This window comes from Monoraphidium neglectum (assembly GCF_000611645.1).
Source record: "Monoraphidium neglectum strain SAG 48.87 unplaced genomic scaffold scaffold01637, whole genome shotgun sequence".
Classification (NCBI taxonomy): Eukaryota; Viridiplantae; Chlorophyta; class Chlorophyceae; order Sphaeropleales; family Selenastraceae; genus Monoraphidium; species Monoraphidium neglectum.
In genome coordinates this window covers 1-12,744 of record NW_014011991.1, presented here as the reverse complement: position 1 = coordinate 12,744, position 12,744 = coordinate 1, and the positions used below count along the sequence as shown (strand labels likewise).

Below are 12,744 nucleotides of genomic sequence, written 5' to 3'. Positions count from 1 at the left end.
CTGCACAGGTGGGCTTATGTGTGTGTGTTTGTGTGTGTGTGCATGTGCGTGTGTGTGTGTGTGTGTGTGTGTGTGTGTGTGTGTTCGTGTGGGGGGAGTGTGCGCGAATGCGTTTGTGTGCGAGTGTTTGTGACGTGGGTGCGTGCAGGTGCAGGTCAGTGCGCACGGGTGCATGCTTACGGGCTGGCCTGGGTGAGCAGCACGCCGCGCGGGTCTACGCCGCGCTGCCAGCTGCAGGGGCTGGGGTCAATGCGGAAGGTGCAGGTGCGCGCGGGTGGCGGGCGAGCGCGCGGCAGGGGTTCCCCAGGCAGCAGCGCGGCGCGCCCACCATTGGCGGTTGCCGCCGCGCCCGCGAGCCGTCGGGCGCCGGTGCCCGTTTGCACGAGGAAAGCCGCGTGAGCGACCTCAAAGCCGGTCAACCCGGTCAACCGCCGCGCAGGACCACCGCGGTGGATGACCTGAGGGGCGTCGGGGAGACCCTCGACGAGACCATGTGCGGCTGCCGCGCCTGCTCGTGCCGAGGCGGCGGCCTCGTCGCCCGCGGAAGCTTCCTGCTGTCCGCCGGCCCCGAGGCCGCCGCCGGGGGCGGTGACTTCAGCAACGATGACGTCAGCGGCGGTGACGTCAGCGGCGCGGCGCGAGATCTGAGGCTGAACCAGCTGCTCCTGAACGACCCCCCAGTGGTGGCGTTTGCGAGGCTTGAAGAGCGCGGCGACGAATACGGCAACGGGGGTGGCGGCCCGGCCGGCGTCGCCGCCGCCCTGCGGGCCGGCGGCCTGCGCGGGCGCTGGTCCGGGCTCGCGGGCGGCGCGCCGCTGGCGCCGAACGTGCACCTCGTGACGCTGATGCGCGCGGAGGAGGGCGACGGAAGCAGGGCCGTCGTGCGGTTGGCGCATCAGTTCCAGGTGGGGACGGACGGGCTGTGATAAGGGTGAGGGGTAGCCTCTTTGTGCAGGCCTTTGGATACTCGCAAGCTCGAGGGGTTCTCTTGCTTGTGACACGGGCCGCACCGCGCCTGGCGGCCGGTCGGCCCGACGCCGCGCCGGTGCAGGGGCTCCCCCTCAGGATATTCATCGTCTGCTGAGATAAATTGACGCCCTCTCTGCCGCCCGCTGGCCGCGGCGCAGGTCGGGGAGGACGCCGCGCTCTCGCGCCCGGCGCGCGTCGACCTGTCCGCCCTCCTGCCACGGCCCCTGGCGTCAATCACGGAGCTGTCCCTCACCGCCGCGCGGCGGCGCGCCGACATGCCGCCGCGCGCCAAGTGGGACGTGGGGGGCGGCGCAGCGGCTGCGCCCGCACGTGGGCGCGGCGGCGGCGGGGAGGCGGCCGGGAGTGGGCGCGGTGAGTGGGGGTGGGGCAGTGGATCACAGGAGGCGTACGATGTGTGGAACCATGAATCGGATGAGATGCCTGTGGTGGAGCTGTACCCGATGGAGATCAGGACGTTTGAGTTGCGGTTTGCTGACTAGGCGACTAAAGCAGCTTGAATCTATGCGCAGGAAGTACGCACACAATATTCTGCCTGGATACCCTCGTAGTAACCAGTTCCATCCAATCATCAATGTATTATATATTTTCCATGCGATCAGCTACGTGCTGCATGCCACAAGGAAGTGCGTCATGCTCTGCGTGCTGTGTGAGCTGAGCGATGCTACGGCTGCGTTGCGTGCTGCTACTATATGATTGAAAACTTCGTCACGACGGCTGATCAGATGTTGCCTCGGCTCACCTGATATGATAATCAGCAATACAGCGGACGGCCAACGTCAAGCAGATCTCCAGTGATCAAGCGCGTCTGCTCACCATTGTGTCAGGCAGCCTTGTCAATACATATACATACTTCAAAACACCATCTGCCGCGAGCATCAGGCGTGTGTCACGATCCTCCATTGGCTGGCGTTGTACAAGTCTTGCGCGGGCGTGCGCGCCGGCGGCACCAGCGAATTTCAGCGGCTGGCCGGGCCGATGGGGCCCACCGCCCGACCTGAAGCAGAGTGTGTGACGTTAGGAGTGGCGCTGCAAGGCACCAAATGAAGCGCATGGGTGGGGCTGGTCAATCACCCCCGCACCGCGACAGCAGGAGCAGCGGCCCACCGGTGGTGCTGGCCAGCAGCGCTCCCCATGACAAGGCCTCACCCCCGCAGGGTATGAAGCATATGCGTGATCTACCATGATCGTGATACTCATCAAGCAAAACATCCAGCTCGACAGCGGCCACCACATCCACGGCGGCCGCCACGCGTTTGCCTGCCTCGCCCGAACCCTCGCGGCCGCGCCCGGCGTCGCCGAAACCCACCTCCTCTTCGCCGCCGGCCGCGCCGCCGCGCTGCGCGCCGCCGCGGTCGGCGGGTGGCTGCACGAGCTGCGCCCCTGCGCGGCCGGCGGCGCGGAGGGCGTGGAGTGGCGGCGGGGCGGCGTGGCGCACCGTGCTGTGTACGCTGCGGCGGACCTGCCAGCCGCAGCCGAGGCCCTTGTTGAGAGCGCAGGAGCGCGCGGCAACGCCGCGCACGCCCCAGCCGGGCGCGCGCCAGCGGACACCACGGCAGCATCGAGCCAGCGGTTTGGCGCCACCGGCGCAAACGCCGCCGGCGGCAACGAAATCACAAGCAGCGGCAGCACAACCGCAAGCGGCGGCTCGGGCTCTGTGGTCGTGATCTTGGATGCGGACGAAACGCAGGCGGCGGCCGGCGCCGCGCTCCCCGCCTGCCTGGCGGCCCTGGCGCGCTGCGGCGCCTGCAGGCTGCACTTCCTTGTCCAGAACATCCACCTGCTGCCGTTTGGGCCCGCCGGCTGCACCCCGCGCACGCCCGGGCTGCTGGGTTCGTGGGCAGGCGCGGACGGCGTGCTGTGTGTGTCGAAGTTTGTCGCATCATACTTCCGAGAGCACGCCCGCGGGTGCCTGCCGGCGGCGGAAGCGACGGGATCGCTGCCGGCTGCGTGGGCTGGGCAGCCGGAAGGGCGGGCGCGCCACCAGGAGCAGCGGCAGCAGCCGCCGCCGCCGCAGCAGCAGCAGCAGCAAAAGGAGCCGCAGCAGCGGCGGCTGGGGCAGGAGCAGGCGAGTACCCGGATCCTGGTATTGAGCTTGGCCAATCTTGGCGTGTTTGGCGCCCCGCCCTGGCCTGACTGCGGCGCCGCCGCCGCGCGCAGCCTGTGGCCCGACAGCTGCGCCCCAGCCAACACAGCCGGTGCAGCTCCGACGTCCTCCCAGCAGCAGCAGCAGCAGCAGCAGCAGCAGCAGCAGCAGCAGCAGCAAGAACAGGGAGCGGCCACGGCCGGGGCCGCACGGGCGGAGCGATCACGTCAATGGGCGCGCCGGCCCGTGGTTGGCATGCTCAAGCGCACCCCTGAGAAGGGCGCTGCAATTGTGGACGAGCTCGCCGCGAGGATGCCGGACTGCGACTTTCTAGCGGTGGACTGGTCTGCGGGCGGCACCAATGGCAGCAACGGCGAGCTTGACGGCCGCAGCGACGGAGGGCCAGGTGCCACACAGCGCATATCAGGGCAGCAGGCGGCGACGCGGCCGGGGCCTCCGCCTAACCTCTTCTTGGTTGCGCCGACAGACGACCTGACGGGGCTGATCTCGAGGATGGACGTGTTGGTCATGCCCAGCCTGCTGCAAGAGGCGTTCGGCATGTCCGTCGTGGACGCCGCCCTGCGCGGCGTGCCCGCGGTGGTGGCCGACGCCGGCGCACTTCCGCTCGAGGCGTCCAGAGGCGCGGCGCTGGCAGCACCTGTCTCTCTGGCCGAGTTGCCGCTGGCGTGCGCTGCGTGCGGTGCCGCACCGACCGGCGTCACATCGGCTTGCTTGCGACGGGAGGAGGCCCAGGGCAGGGGGCTGTGCCCCTGCAGCTGCCACACGGGCGGCGCCCCCGATGGCGCCGCGGCGGACGCCGCTGGCGACTGCCGGCCGCACCCGAGCTGGCGGCTGCGGCGGCTCCCTGCAGAGCAGCCTGTGGACGCCTGGGAGGCGGCGGTGCGGCAGCTGCTGGGAAGCCGCGAGTCTTACCTTGCTCGCAGCGGGGCGTGCAGGGAAGCGGCCCTGGCCTTTGTGGAAAGCTCTGCATCTGGGGACACTCAGCAGCTCCAAGGCTTGGTGCCGTGGCTCTCAGGGCTTGACTAGCGGGGGAGCGGGGCTGCGCCTGCTTGTGGGGGCCACGCCTGCTTGTCGAGATCCCTTGGTTTGCCTTTTCGAGGACTTATGAGGCCGATAAACAGGCACTCTTGAGGAGGGGAGTGTAGTGCTACGGGTTCAGTTGCAAACTGGTCAAGGGCCTGTTGGGGTGCAATTTGTGAGAGGTTGACCGGTGTTGACCGGAAGCTCCAACTGGTCTGACGCACACTCTATGACGTGCGGGCGATTTTTCAGATGGATTCCTGACACATCAGGGAAAGCTGCACGTGGACTGAAGTCCTGCCTGGCGGGTACGGTGTGGCACCGGACGAGTCATCAGCAGCCTGGCATGTGACTTGGGACCCTGCCTTCGACCAGGTTACATCCACTGCACAACAGCAATGTCCAGAGGACAGCAGGCTGATGCTTACAGTCTTCAACATACACAGGCACAAACGCCACTGCATGGTGACGGCAGTTGCGGAACTCTTTAGCGGCGAGGCAGGCGAAGCAGCGCGCCGTGGGTACCGTAAAAGCAGTGACGCTGGAAAGCTTGCTCGGGGCGCAGGCCTGTACGGTCCTATACTCAACGAGCTGTGGTTTATGTACACACTTGAATACGTGCGCACGCACCATCATGGAGCATGAAATCGATCTCACCGACCTCCCTTCATTTGCGCCCACCAGGCGCGCTCGGCGACGCGTGAGGGCTATAGCTCAGGGCACTGGAGCCAGTGCAGTAGGGGATTGCATCGACTTGAGCTTTGAGGAGGACCCTGGTGCGTGGGACGAGTCACATGCGCGAGCCCTGAGTGCAAGGAGCTTATGCATCGCTTCAAGAATGTCAGGGTTGGGTCCAGAAGGCCTGATGTAGCGCCTAGGAGAGGCTAGGGTCGGGTGCAGGCGTATGTTGCTCTCGTTGACGCTGTTGGCACCTCCTCTGTCCCGTTTGTGCTTGGCAGGCGCTCAACAGTTGGCCAGCGCGTCGCTGAAGGCCGGCCTTGTAGCTTCAGGCGTCATGGTGCGCTGCGGATGCGCAAAAGCTGTCATGAAGCGGGAAGTGCCGTCTCAGGGGCATGTCCCACCTCATGCGCCTGCCACACGGTGCTCCATGCATGCCCTACACTGGGTTCGACTGCCACTCAACGGCTTGCATGATGGCGTACCGCAATTCTTGTGAACACCCAGGAGCAGCAGCAGCGGCAGCAGCAGCAGTGGCGGCGGCGGAATAACAAGCGGCAGTGGGCCGACATGACGGGCCGCGAAGACCTGGCCTTTGACGGCAGCTCGCCTGGCCCTTTCTTCGCCTGCGGCGGCCCCTCGGCCCGCCCCGCCGGCAGCAGCGAGGGCAGCGGCGAGAGCGACGCGCTGCACTGGGGCGCGACTGGCGCGCGGCAGCGGCGGCGCCGCGCGGCGCCTGGTAGCGCGCACCAGGAGGTCGCCGCTGACGATGACCCCGAGGTCGCAATCATGAGCGTGGTCGCCCCCACGCCCGCGCCCTCGGCGCAGCCGGCGCCCGCGCGCGCCGGGCGGCCGGGCCGGCAGGCCGCACCTGCGCCAGCGCCCACGGCGGCGCGGCGGCGCGCGTCTCCGGGGAGGCGGGAGCAGGAGGAGGAGGACGCGCGCCTCGCGCGGCAGCTGGCCCAGGAGGACGAAGTGCGGCGCAAGAGGGCGGACGACTATGCAAGGGTGCGCAGTCAATGGGTCGGACGGACCTCAGTGCTGCGGTTACAGGTCGCCCGCCACGGTCACCCGCACGCATTGTTTCAGCCAAGACCGCTCGGCGCAGTAGCATCCTCTGACCAATGAATTGGCATGCTGCCCTCTATTCCCAACATCACGTTCTTCCTTTTGCTACCCATCCATTGGGACTTTGTGCAGGCCCGCATGCAGATGTGGCAGGACCTAGAGGAGGCATCGATGCAGCGGCAGCAGCAGCAGCAGCGCCCCACACGCAGCCGCGGGCAGCAGCAGCAACAGCAGCAGCCATCGCAGCCGCAGTGGCGGCAGCAGCCGCGCCCCCGCTCCGGCGGCGCGCAGCGCAGGGGCAGCGGCGGCGGCGGCGGGGCCGAGGGCGCGGCCATGCCCTACTCACCAATGTCCTTCCTCCCGCCGGGCCGGCCGCCTCATGTCCTGTTTGGTGCTGGCATCGGCAGCGGCGGCAGCGCTGGCCGGCGCAGCAGCGGAGGGTATGGGCAGGGGCGCGGGGGGGTGCCGCAGCCGCTGATGGCGCTGCGCGAGGCGGTGGTGGGGCTGCAGCGGTCGGGGCTGCCGCCGCACCTTCTCTTCAGCGACCGCGACTTCACAGCAGGTGAGGGCCCGTCCGGCCGTCTGGTGCGCGGCGGGGCTGCCTTGGTGCGGCGAGCATCATGCTTGGATTGCTTCTTCCCCCGTCGCCCTGCTGCTCATCGCTGTCCATGCAGGTGGCTGCTGCTGCCCCTGTTGACACGGCTGCGTGTAGCTGCTCCCTGCATACTGTCCTTGTCGCCGCCTGCCTCCGCAGCGCCGCACTGCTCGGCGCACAATTCACGCGGTCCCATTCAAGCTCAGCTTTGCTTGCATGATGCGCTTGCGCGACCTCGAGCAATGATGTCACATCCCCCGCCCCCCAGACGACTACGACTTGCTGTGCCGTCTGGACGACACGGTGGATAGCAGGAAGGGCGCCTCCAAGGAGCAGCTCTCGCAGCTGCCCACGCAGACAGCACCAGCTGGCGGCCTCACGGGGGAGGGTGGCGAGCGCCTGGCGTGCAGCGTGTGCCTTGAGGTGCGGCGCCTGGTCTATACATGATTTTGCAAGGTCGAAGGGCGGGGTTTTAGGGAGCCTCACTAGGCTTGTTGCCTGCGCCTGCAGCCAGCCAGCCACCTAGAGCACACATCTGCGGAGTCCCCAACCACCACGCGCACGACGAGCTTCCCCAGCAATCCTGAGTGCCACTCCCAGCCCACTGCTGACGCTGCTGACACGTGGCGGCGTCGCCCCCGCCCCCGCGTCCCCCAGGAGTTTGGCGACGGCCAGCAGCTGTGCACGCTGCCCTGCCTCCACAAATTCCACGCGGGCTGCATCCAGACGTGGCTGCGCCAGAAGGCCACCTGCCCCGTCTGCCAGCAGAAGCTGTGACGCGGCCCTTGCCGCTGCGCCACGCCAGCACCGCCTGCGTGCGAGGCGAGCGCTGCCCCCCTTCGAAATGCACATGCACACGCACGCGCTGCTGCATTCCGTGGTCACCAGCGGCAGCAGCGGCGGCGACGCTCCTGCATGCCCATCTGGGCTTGGGGCGCTGCGATGCGCCGGCTCAAGGGCAGAGGTGGTGGCGTTCAGGCGGTCGCCACGACATGTTCTGCCGGCCCCATGCACCCCCATCCCAACGGCGCGCTGCGACATGCGCGCCATTCGCGCGTCTGGAACGGGGTGTTGGCGCGGCATGTCGTGATAGTAACATTCTACTAACCGTGCCTGAAATCACAGGGTGCGTGATTTGCATGATGATGGCTGCGCCTAACAGATCAGGATGCTGGTTTGATTGAAATTTGCAGCTGCAGCTGACAATCTCCTGGGCAGTCAAATGCACTAATGGGGGTTGACAGTGAGGTGTATGAGACACGGGGCTGCTGGCGTGGGTGGGGTTTTGAGGGCTGTGACAATGTGGCGGCGGCAAGCCTGGCGCGCCGCTGCAGCAACTCAAAGTCGCCCGGTAAACCGGCCCGACAGGTGTGGTGTGTCGCCGACTCCGCCTGCTTGCTTATCTGAGTGAGATGGAAGGCACACATCCGTGTTCATTACAATCATCTCAACGCCCGCGACGCCCAGGCGCTCCGTGTGCAGTGCATGCGGTGCTGGCAGACCCCTGCCACAGGGGCTGGTGCTTTTGGTCGGCAACGTGCGCTTGAGAGCGGCATGCTGGCTCCCTTGTGCATGGGGTGGGACTGGTCCCTTTGGGACTGGTCGTTGCTGTTGCCACGCGTCCCTGTGCGTGCTGTCAAACACGCAGGTGCCATGTGCAATACGCCAGCGGGCTGCGAGGGCAGGTGTGCGGCACTCGGTGCCTGGTGCGCTGCCGACTATGCAGCGACTGGCGCAAGTGCCCGGTCTGCGCAGAGCCAGGCATCAAAATTCAGACCTGGCTATCTGCAGCCGGCACGAGGTGGGCGCACCAGCCACAAGCAACAGTGCCTGCAACGTGATGTAGCCGTTCGCAGGCCCCCAGCACAACAGGCGGCCACAAAGGATGACGACACAGCCGACAAGCCCGCGGCAGCACGGCGAGCCGAGGACTGCGGCGGCGATGCACCAAGCAGCCTCCTCGCCCAACCACAGCCCCGGGCCTTGCAACTGCTGCATGCGCAGCCAGCCAAATGACCGACGCTCCGGCCAGACGACGCGCCAGCGGAACGGCGCGCAGGCTACACGATGCGCCGCCGCTTGCGAGCCGTGTACTTTGTGTCCGGCTTGACCTCGTGCCCCTTGCGCCGCAGCTTGTCTTTTTTCTTGAGCACCCAGCCCTTGTCCTTCGTCACCCCGTGGCCGTGGGGGCCGCCGCCCTTGCGCCGCGTCCGGTCGCGGCCTGCGACGGCGACTTGGCGGCGGGCGGCAGGGGCTGCTTCCTCCATCTCCTCATCAGAGTCGCCCTCCTTGCCCTGGGGGGTGGTCCAGGGGGCGAGAAGTTTGGGGGTGTGTGAGAGGCGGGGGCTGGGGCGGTTGTGTGTATGTGTGTGTGTGGGGGTGTGTGTGCGGGCGCGCAAAGCGTCCGCGCATCGGTGTGTAGCGCACTCAAAAGTTCGACAGCAACGCTGCCAGATGACTGATTAATAACCCTTCAAAACCTGAGTACAAACAGCTGAAACCCAGCCCACATGCGCACATCACATCCACGCACGCCCCCGCAACCGCACCCGCACCCGCCCCCCGCACACACAGCAAGCCATGAAAGCGCCTCAGCCACGGTCCACCTCCCAGCCGCCGCCCACCTGCGGGATGTAGCCACCTGTGCCGACCATGAGCACCAGAAAGTACTTCTTGGCGCGGGTGGAGTGGGGGTAGTCCACCACCAGGCCGCCGCTGAAGCCCACCTGGGGTGGTGTGTGGGTGTGGGGAATGGGTGTGGGTGTGGGTGAGTGTGAGTGTGTATGTGTGAGTGTGTGTGTGTGCGTGCATGCATGCGTGTGTATGTGTGTGTGTAGGTGGATGGGAGGGAGTGGGGAGGTTGGGTGGGTGGGTGAAGGGCCGTTACGTGGTGCGGCGAGGTGGTGGGGCCTGGCGTGAGGGCTGGGCTGGTCGGGGGCGGGAAGGCAGACGGGCAAGGCGCGTTGGAATTGAGGGGAGGCCACGCAGGGGCTTGCGCATTGGGGTTGAGGGGGGAAGGGGGTGTCGGGAGAGTTTGGCGGGGCGTGCTTAGGGGCTTGGACCGCGTCGCCGCACCTTCATGGCAGCTGCCACGAGCATCTCTGCCTGCGTCGCGTTCTCAGGGTAGATCTAGTTGTGAGGAGCGAGGAGACCAGGGAACAAGATTTAATACGATGGCACGGGGAGCTGGAGTGCAGGCCTGTGCAACATGACAACCAAGGATAGCATGGGGCATGCACGCAATAGAGAAAACCCCAGCTACGAGGGTGACCATGCCGCTACAAGCGAACAAGGCGCGTGCGTGCACATCGGCACCGCAGCTGCTGCCGGCGCTTCCGCGGGCCCGTCGGGCCGGGCGGCGTGCGCCGCACCTGCAGCACCGCGCGTGCGCCGCGCGCGAGGCAGGCGTACAGCGTCTCGAAGAACCGCTTGAGGCGCTTCCGGGGGTCGTGGTTGCTGCGGTCGGCGTTGCAGAGCCACTGCACCGCTGATATGGATATGGCGCCGTCGAAGACGCCGCGGCGCAGGGGCAGGCCCTGGCCCATGTCAGACAGCAGGACGTCCCCGTCGACCTGACACACAGGGTTTTGTGGAGTGCGGGTTTGTGTTTGCATGAGTGCATATGACAAGCATGTGCTTACACACGCCTGGGCACGCACGCACACATGTTCACACGGGCGAGCGCCCGCGCACACTAACGCAGGCATGCACGCACGCACACGCACGACGAACGCACGCAAGCACACATGCACACACACACAGACACAATCAACACACACACTTAACGCACACCCACACCACGCGTGTGCGCACCTCCCTGTCGACCGCCACGTCCAGCATGGCCTCGCTGATGTCACACCCCACCCACACGTGGCCGGCCTCGCTCAGAGCCTCCCCGCTGAGCCCGCTGCCGCAGCCGACGTCGAGCAGCACCTTGGGGGGCCCGCCCGGCGGCAGCGCCAGGAGCTCCAGCGCGCGCGCTGTGAGGGACGCCTGCGGGGGATGCGCATGCAAGGGCGTGCGCGGCGCGCTCGTGATGTGGATTAGGGCGTAGAGTGGGTTGGCGGGGAGTGAGGGGCCGCAGCAGTCGCACTGCTGCTGGTGCCCCCGCCTAGGTAGCAAGCGGCCTGTGGATGAATCATCGGGATCGCCCTCTCCGCTTGATCTATCCATCTTCTGGCGCCCCATGCAATCAGAGCGGGCGTTGACGTCGTGCATGCCCCCTTCATCCGCCGCCCCATGACATCACCCCTCCACCCCCGCGGGCCCCTCCACGTCCAGCCCCCACCAGTCCCACCTGGATCGCTATCATACGGCTGTTGGTGGTGTATTTGCGGGCCTCCTCTTCATTGTAAAAGATCTCGGGAGGGGCCGTGTGCTCTGGCCGCTCCCCCTTGCCCATGGCTGCCTACGCTGCTGCCTGCGCTCGGGCTCAAGTGTCACTGGCTGTGGTGGCAGGCCAGCCACCGGCAAGGTGTGTGCGCTCTGCCTGGCGACCTCTCCGCTGTCCCTGGGCTATGCCGCCGGAGGCTCCCAACCGTGAGGGTGGCGCCGCGCACGGGACTGCAGCAGCACCGGCAGCGGTGACGGCTGCACGCGCCGCCGCTTGCCGACCAGATGCGCACACCGAAGCTTGAGGTGCAGCCAGCTGCTTCTGCTCAAATAAATCAATTGATAAACAGAGTGGAGGGCCAAAGTTATTGCGTCTGTGAAGAGGCTTGCCCGCGCCGACGAGAAAGTGATGTGGCTGTACGTAACCTCGCACGCATAGAAAACCTTGGTCGATGTTCTCTTCACAGATTCAGAAGCATGCACACAACGCGCAACGGTTGTCACTTGCACGCGGCACCCTGCAACAACCGATCGGCGTCGCTTGTACTTCATAAAACTTTAAATAGAACCGATTTTTTGATTCATAACGCGTTGACCGGGGACCACTTTTGGGCGATTGTTGCTGAGGCATACCGCTGCAAACGCAGGCCATACCTTGCTGGATGGACCCGCTTCATGTGGGTCTGGGGCCGCAGCAAATCGGATACGTTATCCTGGAGGATGGAGTGCGACTGTACTACGAGCGGTGGGCTCTGTTGTCGGCGGCGCCGCGCGGACGCATCATTCTGGTTATGGGCGCTTGTGCGACGTGCCACCACTTGGGGCGCGGCGCCCGGTTGGGTCGCCCATAGGGCCCAGGCCATGAGTCATGCTGTGATCTTGGTTGACTGGCCAAAGTCTCAACTGGCAACTATAAAGCCAATTGATTGTGGGGTTCTGGCATTTGGGTTTCTTTTGTGCGCTGACGCGGGCCTGTCGGCCAGGTTCGGCCTCCCTTGCAGTGCTGGAGTCAGTGGTACACACCCCATTCAGGACATGCATGCAAGGGTGGTTTGCAGGCAGTTGATGGCCAAGAAGAATAGCAAGCATAACGCCAGCGTGTTGCAGGGTGCCGTGGTTGACCATTGTCCAAACTTGGGCGAGCGGGCACCGGCAATGGGGAGCGTGTTGTATCCGCCTGCCCTGAGGTCGGCGTTGGCTGCCACGTCCTGTTGATTGCGACCATGAACAAAGGCGTGAGGGCGATCAACAGTGCCCTGGGCACAGTGGTCGGCATGAAGTCGGGCAGCCGCTGCGTGGCCCCACAGGAGCGTGTCACCCACAGGCGCGAGCCGGGCGTTCTCAGCTGACGATTTTCAGGGAATCTAGCGTGCCACAACAGCACCACACACGCGCGGCGCATGAGCAGGTCCGGGCGCTTGCGGCAAAACACGGCGCCACCCCAGGAGGGGTCCCGCAGCGAGCGCCTGATCAGCGTCCGGGGCGGCCCTTGCTCAACAGACACGGAAACAGGGAGCCAGGGCACGTCCATTCATTCAGAGTCCAACTTTTAGGGCACACGCCGCCCGGCCGCGCCGCTGGACAGCCGCAGCGCAGGGCGGGGCGGGGCGTTCTGGATACATACTGGTGCTGCTGGCAGGAAAGGCCTCAGGTCTCCGCACGCCCACGCGCCTGGGCGCTTCTGAAAAAGCGGGACCCGCAAGCCTCACACACATCACGCGCCGCCCGCGCCACCGCCCGCCGCGGTCTGCTCCATCCACGCACGCGCCTTCGCTGCGTCCCCCGCCAGGCACGCGCGCCGCAGCCGCCGGTAGGCCATGCCGACGAAGCGGTGCGCGCGAATGCCGCTGGCGGTCGCGGCCTCGACCGCGTTGCAGACGGCGTCGATTTGGTCAAGCGGCAGCCCTAGCGCGTCCGCCACGCGCTCTATTGCTTTGTACGCCTCAGTTGCCGCGGA

General features: G+C 66.3%; 5 protein-coding genes across 5 annotated transcripts; 3 read left to right on the top strand and 2 right to left on the bottom strand.

Annotated features, from left to right (window-relative positions):
• Nucleotides 1–491: 491 nt before the first annotated feature.
• Nucleotides 492–1,469, top strand: MNEG_8554 (hypothetical protein; the record flags this gene model as incomplete). Its single annotated transcript, XM_014042977.1, has 2 exons — nt 492–905; nt 1,128–1,469. The coding sequence occupies 2 exons, from the start codon at nt 492–494 to the stop codon at nt 1,467–1,469; spliced, it is 756 nt and encodes a 251-aa protein (XP_013898431.1).
• Nucleotides 1,470–2,170: 701 nt separating this feature from the next.
• Nucleotides 2,171–4,120, top strand: MNEG_8553 (hypothetical protein; the record flags this gene model as incomplete). The annotated part of the gene is made up of 1 exon (XM_014042976.1): nt 2,171–4,120. The coding sequence occupies one exon, from the start codon at nt 2,171–2,173 to the stop codon at nt 4,118–4,120; it is 1,950 nt and encodes a 649-aa protein (XP_013898430.1).
• A 628-nt stretch (nt 4,121–4,748) lies between these two features.
• On the top strand, nt 4,749–7,232 carry MNEG_8552 (hypothetical protein; the record flags this gene model as incomplete). The annotated part of the gene is made up of 6 exons (XM_014042975.1): nt 4,749–4,890; nt 5,074–5,132; nt 5,300–5,800; nt 5,993–6,422; nt 6,724–6,878; nt 7,113–7,232. 6 exons carry the CDS (start codon nt 4,749–4,751, stop codon nt 7,230–7,232), a joined length of 1,407 nt encoding a protein of 468 aa, XP_013898429.1.
• Nucleotides 7,233–8,515: 1,283 nt separating this feature from the next.
• Nucleotides 8,516–10,857, bottom strand: MNEG_8551 (hypothetical protein; the record flags this gene model as incomplete). The annotated part of the gene is made up of 6 exons (XM_014042974.1): nt 8,516–8,749; nt 9,080–9,181; nt 9,531–9,584; nt 9,827–10,027; nt 10,269–10,448; nt 10,753–10,857. 6 exons carry the CDS (start codon nt 10,855–10,857, stop codon nt 8,516–8,518), a joined length of 876 nt encoding a protein of 291 aa, XP_013898428.1.
• Nucleotides 10,858–12,501: 1,644 nt separating this feature from the next.
• MNEG_8550 (hypothetical protein) lies at nt 12,502–12,729 on the bottom strand (the record flags this gene model as incomplete). Its single annotated transcript, XM_014042973.1, has 1 exon — nt 12,502–12,729. A coding segment is annotated over one exon (228 nt), but the record flags the coding sequence as incomplete, so codon positions are not given.
• Nucleotides 12,730–12,744: the final 15 nt, after the last annotated feature.